Source organism: Miscanthus floridulus, chromosome 9 (assembly GCF_019320115.1).
Source record: "Miscanthus floridulus cultivar M001 chromosome 9, ASM1932011v1, whole genome shotgun sequence".
Classification (NCBI taxonomy): domain Eukaryota; kingdom Viridiplantae; phylum Streptophyta; class Magnoliopsida; order Poales; family Poaceae; genus Miscanthus; species Miscanthus floridulus.
Window position 1 is genome coordinate 127,806,400 of NC_089588.1, and position 21,221 is coordinate 127,827,620.

The window sequence follows — 21,221 nt, forward strand, 5'->3', positions numbered from 1 at the left end:
GATACAACCTATTGTAATATCACTTCGTGCCCAAGCGACATCTAGTGCAAGATAACTATATATGTGAGATATTATGTCCTATGATACAACCTATTGTAATATCACTTCGTGCCCAAGCGACATCTAGTGCAAGATAACTATATATGTTCTATGATGTCATTGTATCTTACTAGGCCAGCAAAACTTCAACGTGTAGTAGATGAGTTAATAAGCATGATACCACCCATTAAAAATAGATTAAAGCCATGTGTGCTTAAGGGATGTGGATTGTATTTTCACAATTACAAGCAGAAACAAATAAGCAGTTTCTCACCTCAAATTTTGGCAATTCAATTGTTAGATTATTAAATCTAAGAATCTGCTCCCCGAGCTTATGTATTGTTATAATCTATAGACCGCTTTCGCAATCTACAACCCGAAACAAATAGGTCTGTGAGTTGGTGTGACTTGAGTAAGATATAGATCGTTGGATTCGACTAAGACATAGATCATAGCTAGAGAGTACGTATAGACAAGATGCAGGTCTCTTTCACTCTAGTGCGATTCCATTTCTGTTCCCTTCGAAGTTGCTATATATATAAATCAATCACTCCGTGGAGTCAAGTGACCCAAACACACACAACAAGTGGCTAGTTAGAGTTACTTAAGTTCACAAATATGATCTTCCCCCCAGTCTTCCTAGTTTCCACAAGCTGGAATAGCAACCAGAAGGTAATTTATGTATGGCACCACTATTATGTAGATACATATAGTTCCCATTGCTGATATATATCGTAGACGGACTAAATCATTTATATCTTGGAATATACTATATAAATCGTTCTCTTGATTCATGTTTCATTATCTTAAAATTTTTTTGCAGCTGCAGCAGGCAACTGCTACTAGTAACATTAATATTCCTTCTGCATCAGCTGTTGTTGCTGGTGAAGGCAATCTTCTCCAGTATAGACAAGCCATGGCCGCAGAAGCGCTTTCCGAAGGAGGTGGAAGCCGTGATGGCAGCGCCTCAGCAGCGCAAGCCAACGCCCAACCGAGGTCCATGTCTGAGCGCTCCAAGCTGCTGAGGATCCCAAAGCCAGAGCCAGGGCTCAGGTGCCCGCGCTGTGACTCCACCAGCACCAAGTTTTGCTACTTCAACAACTACTCCTTCGCGCAACCGCGCCACTTCTGCCGTAACTGCCATCGCTACTGGACGCGCGGCGGCGCCCTCCGCGACATCCCCGTCGGCGCACCGTACAGACGCCGCCGAGCCAAGGGCAGCAAGCCCAGTGCTGCAGCCACTGCTGCAGCCAGTGCTGCATCAGCATCATCAGCAGCACTGGTGATGACTTCGTCGTGCACCACAAATGTCGTCCCGCTCGCGCCCACTCCACAACAAGCTACGGCGAGCAGCAGCGCGTCGCCGCTCCTGCCACAGTTGTATGGGCTCGCCAGCATGAGCATGGACACCCCGGATGTTGGCTCGAAATTTTCATGGCCCTGGGCTGCTAATCTGTTGGTGGACTCGGCCGGTGGGAGGGCTGTATCGGAGTCGAAGATGGAGCACCTGTGGGGAACGCTATCGCAGTCTTCGCAGATGCCCAGGCTCCCAGTATTCTCGCATGCTATTAACCAGCAGCAGGGGCCGCCAGTTGCTGTGCCGGTGACAATGGCGACGCCGCCAAGCATGTTCCACCCAGGGTTATGGAGTGGAGGCGACGGAGGCATCTACAGTGGAGGCGAAAGTCAGTTCCATATGATCACGAATCGAGATGAGGAGTGCCCAATTTGGGCCATGCAAGCAGATGTGAATGGTTACACTACTTCCTATATGATCCTATCCCAGTTATAGCGCAGGTAATTAACCTCTACTCTGTTGCAAAGAACTTGAATCGAAAAAAGCCATCGCAAAGCGCCTTTAAATTTCAAGATGTTACTCCCTCCGTTCCAAAACAAACGCACATTACGATTCTCGTAGAGTCAAACTCTGAGTTTGACTAGTTATAAAAAAAATGGTATCAATATTTGTATCTCTAAATAAGTTAATTAGGGCATGTACAATACGTCTGTATAGCCCATCTGTGTCTTGCTACTTTTACAAAAATAACCCTGCTACAGTGTATTCAATGAGGAGAGAGGCTCTCATTTTCGCCTCGCGAGGCGACGATGAGCGCACGTGCTCCGAGACTTCCTCGTGGTTGGAGGCTTGTTATATAGGTCCGACTACTCGAGTCGACGAGCACGCCGATTCAATGTGGGTGCGCGCGCGGAGGAAGCTGAGGGCGCACGCGAAATGGATTTTTTCACGCCAAATCCACCACTGTTAGCATATAATCCTAACTTCTCCCCAGCTGTTTTCCCTACCCACGAGATGGAGGACATCAACGCATCTGTAGATTTGGGGTGGAATAGCCCGAGCACGGCAGCGGCGGGGCAGAAGGGCAAGGTCAAGGCAGCTGCAGCGGCATTGGCTTCCTTCAATCGCCGTGGATCTAGCTCAGCAGCGGCCCTCTTCCCCGTTGGCCGCGGATCCAGATCATCAGCAGCCGTTTTCCCCATTGGCTGTGGATCCAGCTCGTCGTCAGCTGTCTTCCCTTTTTGGCCCTTCAACGGCGCGGAGGCGACATCGGCTTCTTTGATGGCTGCATCTAGCGTGGCTGTGTGTTGGGACCCAGCGTCATCGGCTTATTCCATGGCTCCATTCCTCCCATCGTCGCCTTCATTTGGGCATTGAGCAAGTTGTAAAATATAATCTGCTGCTCCCCTTCTTTCCCGCGCAGGCATAGCAGGGTGGTGGCCTTTGGTTAGCCCTGCTTTCCAATCACTGCTCCTGTAGCAGCATGGCAGTAGGCCATGTCATGTAATGGTAGGTACATGTAGTTGGTGTACCTTTGTAGTAGGAGTAAGTAGGAGTTGGTGTACTCGCCATACTCCCTTGTACCCGAAGGGTTCAGCTAGAGTGGTATATATACTCATGACATATCAATAGAAATCTTCAGTTCAGCAAGCCACACTTGAAGTAGAGTTCGGCCAACTCTGGTGCTTGTGTTGTGTGTGCTCTGCGCTCACCCCCTTCTTCAACCTCTTGCCGACCCGTGCGAGTGTGTACTGGTGAGCTGATTGCTCACCTGTGCAGGGAATCCTCGGGCCAATAAGTGGTATCAGAGTCGTGGTGGGTGATCGCCGGCGACGATGGAGGGCGACGATAGTCAGGGCGGTGGCGAGAAGTCGCCATGGCTGTCCTGGTCACCGGGGCATCGCGAGATGGTCATCCAGAGGACCATGCGGGATGTTGGTGGAGCCAACTGGCCGGTTCTTACTCGCACCAACTATGGCGAGCGGTCGTTGACCATGAAGGTCAAGCTCAGAGCCCGACGACTGTGGAAGGCGGTTGACCAGGGCACCTGGGATGAAGAGAAGGATTGCTCGGCGCTGGAAGCAATCCTGGCCGCCGTGCCTCCGGAGTATCGAGAGCCGTTGGGGTCAAAGGACTCCGCCAAGGAGCTTGGGATGCCCTCAAGGCCATGTGTGTCGGGTTAGATCGCGCGAAGAAGGTGAAGGTGTAGCAGTTGCGGCGGGAGTACGACGACCTGGCATTCCGTGACAGGGATGCGGTGGAGGACTTTGCCCTCCGGCTGCAGTCCATCATCAGCCAGTTGGTTGTGCACGGCATCGTCATCGACGACGAAGAGGCAGTCTCCAAGGACCTGCGTGTCGTGCCGCCCAAATACACCCAGATTGCTCTCTCCATCGAGATGATGCAGGACATGTCAACCCTCATGATTGAGGATTTGACAGGTCGTCTGCGAACAGTGGACGACCGCATAGGGGCGACTACAACATCGGCCGGCATCAAGTTGCTATTGACCGAGGAGGAGTGGACAGCCCGAATGTGGTAGAAGCCGTCGCAGCAGAATGGCATGGTGGAACGACGGAACCAGACGATGGTTGGCATGGCTCGATCCATGATGAAGGCCAAGAGCATGCCGGCAGAGTTCTAGGCTGAGGCAGTGACCACGGCGGTGTTCATCCTCAACTGCGCGTCCACGAAGTCCCTAAAGGGCATGATGCTGTTCGAAGCATGGTACGGGCATAAGCCGGACGTGTCGTTGCTCAGCACATTCAGCTGCATCGGCCATGTCAAGAAGACGAAGTTGTTCCTCACCAAGCTGGAAGACAGGAGCACGCCGATGGTGCTCCTAGGCTACAAGGAGGGCACCAAGGCATATCGGCACTACGACCCTCGTGGAGGAAAGGTGGTTGTCTCGCACGACTTCATGTTCGATGAGAAGGTGGCCTGGGATTGGGAGGGCCCGGGCACAGGGGAAGCTGGCGGCTTTAGCAGCACCTTCGTCGTTGAGCACTTAGTCATCTACAGTGTGGAGACGCTGGAGAGGAGGTGTCGACCACTCCAGCAGTGGATCCGACCACTCCAAGAGTGGAGCCGAGTGGTCCTGTAGCGATGCCGACCACTCCAGGATTGGTGCCGAGCAGTCCAGCAGTGGTGCCGAGTGCTCTAGCAGTGGTGCCGAGCGCTCTAGAAGTGGTACCGACCACTCCAGCAGTGGTGCCGAGCACTCCAGCAGCAGTGCCGACCACTCTGGCAGAACTAGGGACTCCTTCATCAACACCGATCGAGTTCATGTCTGCTCCAAGCGACATCAGCGAGTTCATGGATGCCTTCCACGACGACAAGGAGGTGCGGTTCTGTAGGTTGGACAACAGCATCGGCAATGCAGGGGCCTCAGGCCTAGAGAGTCGGCTGCTCAGCGATCTCGAGTTGCTTCTCATCAGTGCAGAGGATCCGCCCAAGTTCGCGCTAGCTGGCTGAACGCGACGCCAATTGGCGACAGGCGATGCTGGAGGTGATGAAGGCGATCGAGGAGAATGAGAGTTGGGAGCTCGTTGATCCGCCTCCAGGATGCCGTCCGCTCGGACTGAAGTGGGTATACAAGGTGAAGCAGGACGGACGTGGCGCCATCGTCAAGAGCAAGGTGCTCCTCATCGCCCGTGGCTTCGTCCAACGCGAAGGCATCGACTTCGAGGAATTCTTCGCGTCGGTGGCGCGTATGGAGTCCGTCTGACTGTTGCTGGCTCTGGCAGTGGCGAAGGACTGGCACGTTCATCACCTGGACGTCAAATCGGCCTTCCTCAACGGTGAGTTGGCAGAGACGGTCTTCGTCAAGTAAGCTCCGGTTTTCACCATAAAGGGAGCAGAGCACAAGGTGCTCCGACCATGCAAGGCGCTCTATGGGATACGGCAGGCCCCGCGGGCGAGAAACTCCAAGCTTGACGCAACGCTGGGCATGCTTGGGTTCGCGCGCTGCGCAACAGGGCACGCGCTCTACACGCGGCGATGGGGGAAGGAGGAACTCGTCGTTAGCGCGTATGTGGATGACTTGATCATCACCGGTGTGCATGCAGAGGACATTGACGGCTTCAAGCGTGAGATGGCGGCTCATTTTCGAATGAGCGATCTCGGCACGCTCTCCTACTACTTCAGCATTGAGGTGAAACAGGGGAAGGAGGCTCTCATGCTCGGTCAGAGCGCGTACGCGGCGAAGTTGTTAGAGCGGAGCAGCATGGCTGATTGCAAGCCATGCACGACTCCGATGGAGAAGCGGCTGAAGCTGTCAAAGGCCAGCACCGCGGTGAAGGTGGATGCAATACTCTACCGGAGCATCGTCGGCGGGCTGCGCTACCTAGTCCACACGAGGCTGGACATTGCGTTCATCGTGGGCTATGTCAGCCACTTCATGGAGGATCCCCTAGTGGATCATTGGGCCACGGTGAAGTGGCTACTGCGCTACGTCAAGTGGACGGTGGATCAAGGGATCGTCTTCCCCAAGACCGGTGGCAGAAGTTGGCTGTGGCTCACGATCTTCAGCGACGCAGGCATGGTGGGCGACATCGATGGGTGGAAGAGTACTTCAGGTGTGCTCGTCTTTCTTGGCTCGGCCCCAATTTCGTGGCTATCGTTGAAGCAGAAGGTGGTGGCGTTGTCTACGTGCGAGACAGAATACGTGGCGGTGGCTACAGCAGCGTGCCAAGTCGTGTGGCCGCGCCGGCTACTGGGCGAGCTGACCGGCGAGGAAGCTCGTCCGTCAGCACTGATGGTGGACAACTAGCCTGCCCTCGCCCTCGCCAAGAACCTGGTCCTCCACGACCAGAGCAAGCACATCGACATCAAGTTCCACTTTCTCAGGGACCATGTCGATGGAGGGTAGATCGTCATCGAGTTCGTCGAAACTAGTCGACAACTCGCTGATATCCTCACCAAGTCACTTGGTCGTCTTCAGTTCTCGGAGCTGAAGAAGGATTGGCATGGTGGAGGTTTCGATCTCGGGTTAGTAGCAGGATTAGGGAAAGAATTGTAAAATGTAATCTGTTGCTCCCCTTCTTTCCGGCGCATGCGCAATAGGGTGGTGGCCTTTGGTCAGCCCTGCTGTCCAATCACTGCTCCTGTAGCAGCATGGCAGTAGGCCATGTCATGTAATGGTAGGTATATGTAGTTGGTGTACCTTTGTACTAGGAGTAGGCAGGAGTTGGTGTACTCGCCATACTCCCTTGTAGCCGGAGGGTACAGCTAGAGTTGTATATATACTCATGACATAGCAATAGAAATCTTCAGTTCAGCAAGCCACACTTGAAGCAGAGTTTGGCCAACGCTGGTGCTTGTGCTATGTGTGTGCTCTGAGCTCACCCCCTTCTTCAACCTCTTGCCGACCAGTGCGAGTGTGTACTGGTGAGCTGATTGCTCACCTGTACAGGGAGTCCTCGGGCCAACACAAGTTGGGATCCAGCGTGGTAAGAACACTAATTCCAAATACATTGTTGCTGTGTGTGTTGTTGAATTAAAATTGCCATATCCTTGTTAATTGTTAATCGGTAGGTTGAACATGAGAAGTTGGTTCATTGCTCAATAGAGGTGGCACCACTGTCTGTTCTTTGGAAAGAAATGTCTCATCTGTCATGGATGTATATGCAACTGTGGGCTGTGGCTGGCCCTTGGCCATGTAGCACGGCATGCATGGATCCTGCCTCCTTAATGGCACATGAAACTTGATTCAGATCTTGACAGAAAAAGAAGAAAGAAAGTTCTCATCAGGCGTCAGGTTTTGGATTACGATCTATAGGCATGCGAGTCTGCAGACAGACAGCAAGCGACATTGAAAATAGACAGCTGTGATTGTGAGATGTTAGATTTTAGTTGAGCACGTTTCGTTCACTTTTCTTGGTAATCTCCCTAAGTTGCTCAGTTGAGACTGTTTTTTCCTCACTTATGGTGGCCTGGGCATCTTTTACATCAATAGGTGACAATTCTGATTGCTGAAATGGATGTTAAGCATTAGTTTTCAATTGTAAATTATCCACTGTTGTGTTGAGCATCTGGATGGGTTTTGCACTTTTTGGTGTAGACTCAGAAAGTTTTGTTTCAATTCTTCACTATGTGTTATGTAACTATAGAGTCAGCAAGTTTTGTTTCAATTCTGCACTATGAGCTATGTAGCTGTGCACTATGTGTTGCATTTATGCTGCTGTTAGAGTTCTGAAAATATATGTGTTGCATTTATGCTGCTGTTAGAGTTCTGAAAATATATGTGTTGCATTTATGATGCTGTTACAGCTCTGATGCATTTATCTTCAGTATACCAGTCATCTACTTGTGAGCCTCTTCATTGTAGTATTTGATAGTATCATATTGCTGCAGCAAGACCGAGATGTGAGCATACTGCAGGAAGACTGAGATGTGAGCATACTGCAGGAAGCCATAAAAGACTGGTGCCTATAATCCTTCAGAATGGAGAACATGGGTTATGGAGTTGAGAGGGAAATTTGGCTGACAGCAGCAAACAAACAAGGGATGGCTAGTAGATCAATCCAACTACGGAAACATCGATTTCAGTATACAGTAGAAACTGGCTCACAGATAGATCTATTGTCCTTATTTTCAATTTCAAGTATATTGCTTTGCTATGAAGAGTTCAGACAGTGTAATGTACAAGTATGCACTATGCAGTACACTTGATAACTCAAGACGTTAAGCTATATTTGATTAATGAAAACTATTATATTATATTATTATATATAAATATATAATATATCTTTTATATCGATGGTTCTAAAAATATTATAGTCATGTCCATCTTATTTATGCTTGCTTTGTTTTCTATCGTATAGCAACACTATGATATACAAAATGGAATTCACGATTGGTCATTGCTACATGCACAGTATTAAATAACTTGCAGACAGTCCATTGTACGAGCTGTCCGTTTAACTGTCTGTGTTCAGATTCCAAAAACCTATAGACAACTCTCTGTCTATGGGTTGTACATGCCCTACATGATCAATATAATGATGCTTATTATACATCATAAATATTAGTGGCGAGACAGCGTAGGCTTGTAAATAAGTCGTTTTGCTTAGCCTTAGTGGCGAGACGCTTGGTTTTTGGTCTTTGCTTGTGTTTTTGCTGTTCGCGGAGGGTTGGTAGTTCTATTTGCCGATTGTCTGAACCCTGGGTGTTCAGTTCAGTCGGCAAAATTTTTTAGCTATGGTTAACGGCTCATGGATGGTTAAACTTTTGTAATTTTGTTGCTTTTGAGCCCAAAAAAATATGCTGCTGTTCTTCCCTCACTCTCTGTTTTCTAAATAACTTTAATTAAACTGTATCTAAGCATGCTACCCTGAAATATATATGACGACTGAAATATTTCCAATCATACTTTCAAAAATTAGTTATATCTGAGTATGCTGAATTAGAATTACTGCTCTAACAGGAAAACCAGCCCACGCTAGTTTTCCTTCACAGCGGTGCAATGCTTCCGGCTGCATATAATTGCAATGCTGTGGCTGCCTGGCAGCAATAACTTCTCAGATCGAGGATGGTCCCTCGCTACCACTAGTCGCATGTGTTAAAAGCAAAACTGGACCGGTGGGGTAAGAACGCCCCACAGTATTATCTGAGGAAGAGTCTCAGTCAACCGATCGAGAAAACCCTTCGAAACCTGGCTTCACCTATTGGGCATCAGGAGCATATAAAATCGGTGATGGTCTTAAGGGTATAGTGATTTGCCACATGGAGGTCTTAAGTATGGGTCCATATCTAATCTAAATAAAATAAACACCTGCAGTTGTCTTCGTTTTCTTCAACCGCTCAGATTTTTTCTTTTCTTCGCCAAGAGCACGCCGCCCGCCTCTTCCCCGGGCCTATCACACCAATGCGCTGGCCGCTAGAGCTCCCACATCTGATACCGTGGGCCACAACGTCGAGCCCCCGCAGCCACTACCTTCACGTCCAGCCTCTTCCTCATGGTGCTCGATGTACCAACCTGTTGACAACAAAAAATGTCCATTTTGTGAAGTTGTCAAAATGTGAAATGGACTTCACCATTGCGTTCCTCTGGTCGAGATGGTCAAAAAACATATATGGAACGTCTAATTCGAAGTCCGGATGAAGAAGTTATGCCCTCGGAAAGATGCCTCGTTGTCGGGTGTTCCGACCCAAGTCGGGACTTCCGGGAAGCCTGAAGAAATCTGCTTGGGTGTCTGGGGTCATCCCTACATTGGGAGTTCCGACTGTTGGGAGTTCTGACCCAAGTCGGGACTTCCGACATACCTAACAGAAAATCCTATTTGGATCTGGCCTTTTGGATTCCGATCCGAACTGTTCCAAACTCGTAGGAAACTTAGAAAATAAGGCTTGGAGAGGTTTCCTACTGGGATAAGACCCCCTCTCTATATATATGAGAGGATCATGGCCGATTGGGTTCCCATCTATCCAATCATCATACAAACCAATCTATCAACTCCTTATGCCCTAATTCCCCTCTCTCAACCCCTCTTGCTGTTTGTTGAGTTTCTCGGCGAGATTCAGCGGCAGCCTAGGCGGCCTTGCTGGTCCTAGGAGATCCTCCACGTGCTCCTCCCTGTCGGGTCTTCCCAGGAGAAGTTCGGGAGCTTTTCTGGCCAAGAACAAGCTCTACATTGGTCTCACCGGTCTTTAGATTGGTTTGATCGATTACACCGTGTTCTTCCTGCGTTGCAGGTTGTGTGCAACCTCTTTGGGCGTCCAAGGCCCTGCTGGTGTGTTGGTTTGGGGTCATCCTCAACGTCAACATACTTTTTGGTGACTCCGCTGGGGAAAGCGAAGCGAATCAAGACTCAATCTACTAGCAACATGGGAGGCAACGATGGTGCTGCCACTGACAAGGGTGACAAGACCAGCCCCTTCAATGAGGCTAACATGATCTTTCCTCAATCCATAGACGAGCTTCCAGATGAGTTGCGCCAGAAGCTTCAGGCCAAGCTCAATGCCGATGTCAAGGTTTTCTTGGAGAGCTACACCAAGAATCGGCACAACAAGGTCACTTAGTTCTGTGAACCCTCCTACGGCGATGCTACTGCTTCCGAATCTTCAGGCGCCGAGGAGAAGGGCAACGGAAAAGCTAAGTATGATGAGGAGGTAAATACTGATGCTTATCCTACTCATGCCAATTTTTCTCAGATGTTGATAGATGAAAGAAAATTGCATAGTAACAACCTTCAGCATCTTTTTAATCTACTTCAAGCACGTATGGATAAGTTAGAGGGCAAGACAACCGATTGTGATCAATCGGGTGCCGTGCAACAACCTCAATTCGGTATGCCTTTGATTTTTTATGAAAATCAAACATCTCATGCTTCCGCTAGCCAATTTCAATTGGCCCCTTCGGCATCTGAAACCGATAAGGCCGGTCAACTTGGTGCTAGCACATCTACATGTACAGGTGTTGGTGCACAAAGTTTGGGTCGAGCTCTTCGAACCGATTATGGAGCATCAACAAATAGAGCTTCAGCGGGGCATAATGTTTTACCAAACCCACCGAAGTCACCTAGTCAAATTCCTACATTTAATGATACTCCTAGTGCTCCTACTACCGATTTTGATGATGCTTTGAATCGGTTTAAGGATGAATTGGCTAAATCTCTTGAGAGTAGTTTAGGAGTGCAACTTAAATCTAGTAGGAATACTTATCAAAAGACGTACCCTTCTACTTATGATTTCATGAAAGCACCTGATGGGTGGTGGGTACCTGACTTTCAAAAATTTAGTTGTGATGCTAGTAAATCAACCATGGAGCATATTAGCATGTTTCTTGCACAATTGGGTGAAGCTAGTGCTTATGATTTTATGAAAGTTCATAATTTTCCTTTATCTCTTACTGGCACAGCTTTTGCATGGTTCACTTCATTACCATCTTGTTCTATTGGTTCATGGGCTGAATTAGAAGAGAAATTTCATAATCACTTTTATAGCGGTGCTCATGAAACAAGATTGTCTCATCTTGCATCGGTTCGTCAAGGGCGTGATGAGTCCGTCCATGATTTTTTCAAACGATTTAGAAAGATTAAGAACCGATGTTTCCATTTAAATATTTCTGAAAGAGATTTAACTGATTTATGCTTTGCTGGTTTACGTTCTAGTATTAGAGAAAAGCTTGAGCATTATGAGTTTCACAATGTTAATCAACTTATGCAAAAGGCCGTTTCAATTGAATCACACTTTAAAGAGTTTCGTGATGCTTATAAATCTCATCGTCAGAATGTGCATTTTGTTGGTGATTGTTCCGATGATTCTGATGATGATAATAAAGAATGTTTAGCTATTGAAATTAAATGGCCAGCAGAGAATAAATTGGTTACTTGTCCTTCTCTCAAGCCGATTCGTAAAAATCGGAATGACGAAATGAAATTTACTTTTGATTTCTCTAAAGAGACAGTCCATTGTACGAGCTGTCCGTTTAACTGTCTATGTTCAGATTCCAAAAACCTTATAGGCAACTCTCTGTCTATGGGTTGTACATGCCCTACATGATCAATATAATGATGCTTATTATACATCATAAATATTAGTGGCGAGACAGCGTAGGCTTGTAAATAGGTCGTTTTGCTTAGCCTTAGTGGCGAGACGCTTGGTTTTTGGTCTTTGCTTGTGTTTTTGCTGTTCGCGGAGGGTTGGTAGTTCTATTTACCAATTGTCTGAACCCTGGGTGTTCAGTTCAGTCGGCAAAATTTGTTAGCTATGGATATGGTTAACAGCTCATGGATGGTTAAACTTTTGTAATTTTGTTGCTTTTGAGTTGGAAAAAATATGCTGCTGTTCTTCCCTCACTCTCCGTTTTCTAAATAACTTTAATTAAACTGTATCTAAGCATGCTACCCTGAAATATATATGACGACTGAAATGTTTCCAATCATACTTTCAAAAATTAGTTATATCTGAGTATGCTGAATTAGAATTACTGCTCTAACAGGAAAACCTACCCACGCTAGTTTTCCTTCACAGCGGTGCAATGCTTCCGGCTGCATATAATTGCAATGCTGTGGCTGCCTGGCAGCAATAACTTCTCAGATCGAGGATGGTCCCTCGCTACCACTAGTCGCATGTGTTAAAAGCAAAACTGGACCGGTGGGGTAAGAACGCCCCACAGTATTATCTGAGGAAGAGTCTCAGTCAACCGATCGAGAAAACCCTTCGAAACCTGGCTTCACCTATTGGGCATCAGGAGCATATAAAATCGGTGATGGTCTTAAGGGTATAGTGATTTGCCACATGGAGGTCTTAAGTATGGGTCCATATCTAATCTAAATAAAATAAACACCTGCAGTTGTCTTCGTTTTCTTCAACCGCTCAGATTTTTTCTTTTCTTCGCCAAGAGCACGCCGCCCGCCTCTTCCCCGGGCCTATCACACCAATGCGCTGGCCGCTAGAGCTCCCACATCTGATACCGTGGGCCACAACGTCGAGCCCCCTGCAGCCACTACCTTCACGTCCAGCCTCTTCCTCATGGTGCTCGATGTACCAACCTGTTGACAACAAAAAATGTCCATTTTGTGAAGTTGTCAAAATGTGAAATGGACTTCACCATTGCGTTCCTCTGGTCGAGATGGTCAAAAAAACATATATGGAACGTCTAATTCGAAGTCCGGATGAAGAAGTTATGCCCTCAGAAAGATGCCTCGTTGTCGGGTGTTCCGACCCAAGTCGGGACTTCCGGGAAGCCTAAAGAAATCTGCTTGGGTGTCTGGGGTCATCCCTACATCGGGAGTTCCGACAAAAGTCGGGAGTTCCGACTGTTGGGAGTTCTGACCCAAGTCGGGACTTCTGACATACCTAACAGAAAATCCTGTTTGGATCTAGCATTTTGGATTCCGATCCGAACTGTTCCTAAACTCGTAGGAAACTTGGAAAATAAGGCTTGGAGAGGTTTCCTACTGGGATAAGACCCCCCCCCTCTATATATATGAGAGGATCATGGCCGATTGGGTTCCCATCTATCCAATCATCATACAAACCTGTTGACAACAAAAAAATGTCCATTTTGTAAGTTGTCAAAATGTGAAATGGACTTCACCATTGCGTTCCTCTGGTCGAGATGGTAAAAAAAACATATATGGAACGTCTAATTCGAAGTCCGGATGAAGAAGTTATGCCCTCGGAAAGATGCCTCGTTGTCGGGTGTTCCGACCCAAGTGTGACCCCTAATCAATATCCCTCTGTGACCCCTAATTTGTATGGATGCCACGACGCTAATCAGTACGAATGTTGCAACCCTAACTAGTATGCACAGAGTATAGCATACCCATATTTGAGAATTTTAAAAAGTAGCATCCTGAGCATATGGTAGAAAGAACCCCATAACCCAAATCAGAATGGATGCTACAACCGTAATCAGAATAGATGTTGTGAAGCCTAATTAGTATGGACGTTGCAACACTAATCAGAATCTATGTATAGACAAAACATTTAAAATGACCAATAAATTACAACATGCTGCCAACTTGTGGCAAACCATTGTCAAAATCCTTGCATTGGCCCCAAAAAACAACAAGATGCCAATCGGGAGGGCAAACCAATGTCAAAATACTGGCAACAGTCCCTATACCACGAAAGGCTTCCAATCAGGGGTACAAACCATAGTCACAATCCTTTAAGCGACCACTAAACACAACAAGTTGACAACTAGGTGGGGCTGGCAAATCGTTGTCAAAATCCTTGTAGTGGCCACAAAACACAGTAAGCTACCAACTGGGGTTGGGGGATAAACCATAATCACAACCCTTGAAGCAAACCTAAATCACAAAACGCTGCCAACTAGGAGCAAAACGTACAACCCATGCAGTGGTCTCTAAACACAACAAGATGCCAACTGAAGGGCAAACCGTTGTCAAAATTATTGCCGTGGCTCGGAAACACAACAAGCTGCCAACTGGGGTTTGAGGCTACTAGTCACAATGGTTATTAATCCCTAATCACAATGGTTATTAATCCCTAATCACAATCCATGTGCGACCCTTAATCAGAACCTTTACTGATCACTATTACAGTGCCTGCTATACGATCTCTAATCATAACATTTGATATAAACTGTAACCGTACTGTGGGAACATAGAAAATTATAAGGGACAAAACCTACACCCCTAAATACAAAACATAGATATAACATAGAATATTTGTGATGGAGCTTTTCATATGAATAAAATAAAAAATAGAGGATAAAACCCCACGCTCCACCTAAACATAAGCAATCTCAGGTTCAAGATGAAGCTTTGCCCATAAAATGTTCCTTTCCAAAATCGAAATTGGGACAGTGATTGATGGATTTGGTCCTTAAAAACTAAGGGCACGTTTCGCTAAGTGAAACGTTTCCGTTTCTGCTAGGAATGAGGAGAACCAGAGCCAAACGTAGTAGGAGCTAAACAAAACGTTTATGTTTCTCCTCGAAGCGTTTATTGCTTTCTTCACTGGAACTCTGAAACGACAGTATCCTAGTTTCGCAGTGATTTTTTGCTTAAGAGCCCCTGGGTTCTTTAGACGTTGAACCCGCAGTCCAAAGCGGATTCCATAGAATACGCTTTCTCTTTTGGAAAACGTATTTTTCATTTATCAGATTCAAAATCAAGTTCCATCTAATTACAGTTTTGCCACTACCTTTAATTGTTCATAACTTATTCGTTTTAACTCCAAATTAAACCGTTCAACTTGCGTTAGATTCGTCTTTTCGAGATCTATCTGTTCATATAGTTTGTCACCATGTTTTTGAACTTTAAATTTCGAGTTTAGATTTAATCTATTTCTTTAATAGGGAAACTTGTTTTAATCCTAACTTTCTCGTTGTAACTCCGTTTTTCAGTGATCTTCGCGCCTGTGTGATCGTAGCAACGTGTAGAATAGTTTTATGAACTTTTCAAAACTGTTTGTCTCTGTTGGTGTACTGTTCTAATTAAATTTATTTGTTTGCCTCGTGTATGATTGCTCGGATGATTGTATGTTGCTGCTTGGTGATGTTGATCGAGTTCAGACGGTGAGGTTTACGTTGGTGATCAAGAGAACTTCTACGACCAGCAAGACCAGCAAGACTTTCAGGAGAACTCTGATCAAGGCAAGTATAGCTAAGGACCTTCCTTGTTGTCCTATTCATGATGCTCACTAAAATACATATGCATGTGTCTTCCTTGCTACCTATGGTAGGATTCCCTAGAGATTGAATACTCAGTTACCTTGAAAACCTTGGGATATATGCATGGGTAGTATTTGTGCTAGTGCTAAGCAATGACAATGATCATGTGGATTGATTAATGGAATAAGCAATACATTAAAAGATGACTAAAAGGACTTATCCTTTGGCAAAAGCTGGGACAACCCGTACAGCTGTGAGGGCTACATGGCTCTGGCTCTAGTCGCTTAAGAAACCCTTTTCTAACTGGTTAGAGGTCTGCGAGTTGGGTATAGGACAAGCCTCTGTCCTATTGAGCCTAGCTATGGAAGCGGCCTTTTATATTTTTGGAAGGGGGGTTCCTATATCCGATGACCCTGCGGCCCTGGCCGGTTAGGCGAGCTCTTAGGTGGCTTTATATGGTGTTCGGTGTTTGGACGTAATTAACCCATACATTTGAACAACATGACTCACAGTGAAAGTGTACAACCTCTGCAGAGTGTAAAACTGTTATAACAGCCGTGCCCACGGATACGGGCGGCCCGGAAAACTGAGGGAATATACAAGTTCTTAATTGAAACATGATAATCGTTTATTTATGATACTTTATTGTTATTCATTATTCGATTACATTGGATCATTGTGACATGGGATCATTGCTACCTTGACGTTAATAAATGCTAAACTTGATGATGACTTAAATGCTAACCGCAGTAAACCTAGTGTCAGCTATTTGAGCCTCATGAACCCTTAGTTATCTTGTTAAGTACTGACATATACTTATGCCTTGCTTTATCTTTTATGTTGGAAAATCCCTGGATGGGTAACAGATCAAGATTGGATTGAAGATTACCGTGATGAGTATTAGGCTTGGTGTCAACCAGTTGACGTCCCTGTTGGAGCTTCCACAAGATAGTTATTTAGCAGATATTATATCTATGTTTGAGACTATGTGTTGAGTATTTATTCGCTATGTAATAAACATTGTGTTGGTACAATTCACAATTTGTCCACTTATGTGTGCGACCGTTCCTAGGGTGCACATAAGACTTTTATACATCCTCTTTTGTTCTTAAAATTGGGTGTGATAGATTGGTATCAGAGCACTGTTGACTGTAGGACGCAAGCCTAGTTAGAATGGTCATTTTTAGTTTCCTCTGCTTCACTTGTTTCATGCTTTCCACCTCAATCTTGTTATTTGCTAAGTTTTGTGCTTCTTTTGTCTTATTCTATTATAAAATCAATTGATTCTATTCTAATTAATTTGAAACTTCTGTAGATGACACGTGACCGCAAGTCTGCCCACTTGTACGTTGGATGCTTTCAACCACAGCGTGCTGTGTATGAGCCAATGGAGCCTAGAGAGGACGTCCAGAGGAAGAACTGGAAGAATGAGGTTGGTGAAGAGGTCCATTCTTCGCCAACTCCGATAGCTCAATCCCCAGCACGTGTGGAGGCCATAGACTTGACCCATGATGATGAAGATGAAGTACTCCAGCCACTGTCTCGTATAGGTTGGACTGATAAGTTAAGCATCAAGAAGCCTGATGACAATGCCTTCTACCATGACTTGCTGACAATGATGTTGGAGTGCTATTATCCAGACCTGCAAGCCACTCTGGAGTATCATACTACGGAGCACAGTCATCCTTTGATTGGTTCATCTTGGGATACTCGGTTGCTGATCAAGACCCCAAATACTCACAAGATAGATGCAGTTGTCACTCACCATGTAAGTCGAGCTACCGCAGAAAGAAGCATGGAGGATGCTGCTTCCATTGCACTTGCCTACTACCGAGGCCGAATCTCTGATGATAAGAAGGACGATGGACTTTTGTATTACCCATGCTATCTTCCGAAGGAAAATAGTTGGACCATAGAGGTCGTGGTAAAAGGATCGAAGACTCTTGAGGCCACCGTTGAGTTAAACCGTGAACTCACAAATAAGGTGGGAGCGTTAAAAGAAGAGCTGAAGAAGGCACAAGACATGATCAAAGAATACCAGAAAGAGATTGATGGCCTTAACGCCGAGTTAGGCCGTCCCAAGCTGTTTGAGAAGTTAGATGAGCCCTCCACCAAGAAGAACGCCGCCCCTTAAGTTTATGAAACCATTGTAATAGGCACGTTTTTAGTATCATGAGTCGAGTCGAGTCTTTTAAGTGTTTGTGAACTAATGGTGTGCTAGCTGGATTATTATTGTGATTTATGTGTGATTTGGATCTTTGTGATGAGTGCTGGAACTTTGTGGGCATGTCCATGAGTTCCTTAGCTAAAATATTAAGGTTAAAAGTGCTATAATAAATAATTTGGGTTGGTCTATCCTGTCTCCTTGCTTGCTGTTTTCTGGAACAGTCAGTGATGTTTTGGTTATAACTTTTCACCTGCTCGAGCAATGGTCATGAAATTTTACTGGGAGTATATAGACTTCTGTGTCTTCCCAATGGCACAGGAATCACCTTTTTATCTGTTCGTATCTGAGAGTTATGACTGTCACAATATGAACTTTTGTGCTGTCTGGAATCTGAGGACAGTTTCTGTTGTAGTCTGTTTTTGATTAATGTAACGCCAGAATCAGAAAATGTGGTATAAATGAAAGTTGTAGATAATTTCTTAAGCTTTCCAACCGTATAAAGATCATCTTATTTGGATGTCTGGACCTCGAGTTATGACAGTTTTTTCTGACCTGCTGATTCTGCATCACGTCCAGAAATTTTCAGAATTGCCTATCTCTTACATATTGGTGATGTTTCGTGTTGGATTGCAGATGTCTGGCCGTGGAGGAAATAGAGGATGTGGGAGAGGTGCTCCACCACCCCCACCACCACCCATGACCGCAGCAGAGGTGTTGGCGATGCAAGGACAGTTTATGCAGTCCATGATGCAGTTCTTTCAGAACCAACCTATTGGAGCACCAGCACCTCCACCACCAAGAGACAAGCGGAGGGAATTCATGCAAGGACATCCTCCAGTTTTCTCTCATGCCGCTGACCCCTTGGAGGCAGATGATTGGCTACGCGCAGTGGAGAAACAACTCAACATCGCTCAGTGTGATGATCAACAAAAGGTATTGTATGCATCGGGACAGCTTCAGGGAGCAGCTCAGACTTGGTGGGAGTCGTATCAGTCTGCTCGTCTCAACAATGCTCCTGCTATCACTTGGCTAGAATTTGTGAGGGATTTCAAGGCACACCATATTCCAGATGGTTTGATAGAGCTCAAGCAGGAGGAATTCAGATCCCTCAGAATGGGTTCTATGTCTGTCAGTGAGTATCACGACAAGTTTGCTCAGTTGGCTCGCTATGCTCCTAATGACGTGAGGGAGGATGCTGACAAGCAACGTCTCTTCCTCAAGGGAATTTACTATGATCTCAGGTTGCAGTTGGCTGGTAACACATATGCTAATTTCCAGCAGTTGGTGAATCGCGCTATTGTGCTTGACAATATGCGATTGGAGAGGGACAGGAAGAGAAAGATGAAGGGACAGGCCTCCGGAGACAACACATGCCCGCACTATAATAATCAGCAGAGGTATCAAGGTCTAGTCAGTCAGTGGAACCGTGGTCAGTTTCCACAACGCTCTCAGAACCAACAGCAGAATTGGAACCAGCGTACACCGCAGCAAATGGGCAATCAGACTCCACGCCAGGGAACGCCCAACAGCACCCCGATGAAGAGCAGTGCACCTAGTACTCCCAATAGGTGTTTCAGGTGTGGAGATGTGGGACACTATGCTAACCATTGCCCTCAGAAGCCGAATCAACAGACACCTCAGAAGCAGAATAGCAACCAGAAGTCCTCGTACAACACTAGAAGAGTGAACCATGTGGCGCCTGAGACTGTGGTTGGAGCACCAGAAGTTATGATGGGTACGTTCAACATCAACTCTATCCCCGCTAATGTTCTTTTTGACTCTGGAGCTTCGCATTCCTTTATTTCGCAAGCATTTGTTAGAACACATAGCATACCTTTAATTGCAATGAAGACCCAAATGCTAGTAAATTCACCTGGGGGATCAATACCTGCTGCACATTGTTGCCCTTTGGCAAGTCTTACCTTAAGGGGGGTAGACTTCACAGTCAGTCCTATTGTGTTGAGACTTTTGGGATCGATGTGATTCTGGGTATGGATTGGATGAAAGAACACCGAGCTGTGATTCAGTGTCAGGAGAGAGTTGTAGCAGTGACAACACCAAAGGGAGATCGAATCAGTGTTGGCGTGACAGTGCAACAATCACCAACAGCTACAGTGAATCAACTAGATGATGATGCTAATCCCCAGGACTGTGTTGTGGAGGAGTTTCCAGATGTCTTCCCCGATGATTTGCTAGGTATGCCACCTGACCGTGACATTGAGTTTATAATTGAATTATTACCTGGTACTACACCTATAGCTAAGAGACCATATAGAATGGGGGTTAACGAATTAGAGAAACTTAAGAAACAGTTGAAAGAGTTGTCAGATAAAGGGTTCATACATCCTAGTGCATCACCTTGGGGAGCGCCTGTGATCTTTGTTGACAAGAAGGATGGAACACATCGTATGTGTGTGGATTATCGATCTCTTAATGAGGTAACTATCAAGAACAAGTACCCGTTACCTAGAATTGATGACTTGTTTGATCAGTTGAGAGGTGCTTATTTGTTTTCTAAAATTGATCTGCGTTCTGGTTATCATCAGTTGAAGATTTGGAGTACTGATATACCAAAAACAGCTTTTACTACGAGGTATGGGTTATATGAGTATACAGTTATGTCATTTGGTTTGACCAATGCACCTGCCTACTTTATGTACATGATGAATAAGGTGTTTATGGAGTATCTTGATAAGTTTGTGGTAGTATTCATTGATGACATACTGGTATTCTCTAAGACTGAAGATGATCATGCTAAACATCTGAGATTGGTGCTACAGAAGCTTAGAGAGCATAAGCTATATGCCAAGCATAGTAAGAGTGAATTCTGGTTAAGAGAAGTCTCTTTTCTTGGACATGTTGTTTCTAATGGTGGTATAGCAGTGGATCCAGGCAAGGTGAAGGATGTACTGAATTGGAAGCCACCTACTGATGTAAGTGAGATCCGTAGCTTTCTTGGTTTAGCTGGATATTATCGAAGATTCATTGAAGGTTTCTCCAAGCTTGCTAAACCCATGACAGCCCTGTTAGAGAAGAATGCTAAGTTTGAGTGGTCTAGTAAGTGCCAAGCTAGTTTTGAGGAATTAAAGAAACGATTGACAACAGCTCCAGTGCTGATTTTGCCTGATCTAAGTAAGAAGTTCTCTATCTATTGTGATGCATCTTGTCAAGGTTTGGGATGTGTTCTTATGCAAGAAGGTAGGGTTGTTGCTTATGCATCTAGACAGCTAAGGAAACATGAAATGAATTATCCTACTCATGATTTGGAGTTAGCAGCTGTGGTTCATGCATTAAAAATATGAAGACACTATCTGATTGGGCATAAGAGTGATATCTTTACCGACCATAAGAGTTTGAAGTACATATTCACTCAGACGGATCTGAATTTGAGACAACGTCGTTGGTTGGAACTCATCAAGGATTATGATCTAGAGGTGCACTATCATCCTGGTAAAGCAAATGTTGTAGCTGATGCACTTAGTTGGAAGAGATATGCCAATGAGCTTGAGATGGCGCCTGTGCCAGATGGCACCCAAAAATTTGCATCACATGGAAATAAGTGAAATTGAATTATTAGTGATTTGGTGAGCATGCAAATCTAGTTAAATAAATAATTTTTGTGAAAGTAA

General features: G+C 45.7%; 3 protein-coding genes across 3 annotated transcripts; all 3 read left to right on the forward strand.

Moving 5' to 3' along the window:
* Positions 1–657: 657 nt before the first annotated feature.
* LOC136480882 (dof zinc finger protein 4-like) lies at positions 658–7,809 on the forward strand. Its single transcript, XM_066478314.1, has 3 exons — positions 658–711; positions 863–1,836; positions 7,691–7,809. Exons 1-2 carry the CDS (start codon positions 658–660, stop codon positions 1,829–1,831), a joined length of 1,023 nt encoding a protein of 340 aa, XP_066334411.1. The 3' UTR covers positions 1,832–1,836; positions 7,691–7,809.
* Positions 5,286–6,107, forward strand: LOC136480883 (uncharacterized mitochondrial protein AtMg00810-like). The gene has a single exon (XM_066478315.1). It carries the CDS (start codon positions 5,286–5,288, stop codon positions 6,105–6,107), a length of 822 nt encoding a protein of 273 aa, XP_066334412.1.
* A 10,479-nt stretch (positions 7,810–18,288) lies between the features above and the next one.
* Positions 18,289–20,158, forward strand: LOC136480885 (uncharacterized). The gene is made up of 3 exons (XM_066478316.1): positions 18,289–19,327; positions 19,702–19,998; positions 20,139–20,158. Exons 1-3 carry the CDS (start codon positions 18,289–18,291, stop codon positions 20,156–20,158), a joined length of 1,356 nt encoding a protein of 451 aa, XP_066334413.1.
* The last annotated feature ends 1,063 nt before the right edge of the window (positions 20,159–21,221 follow it).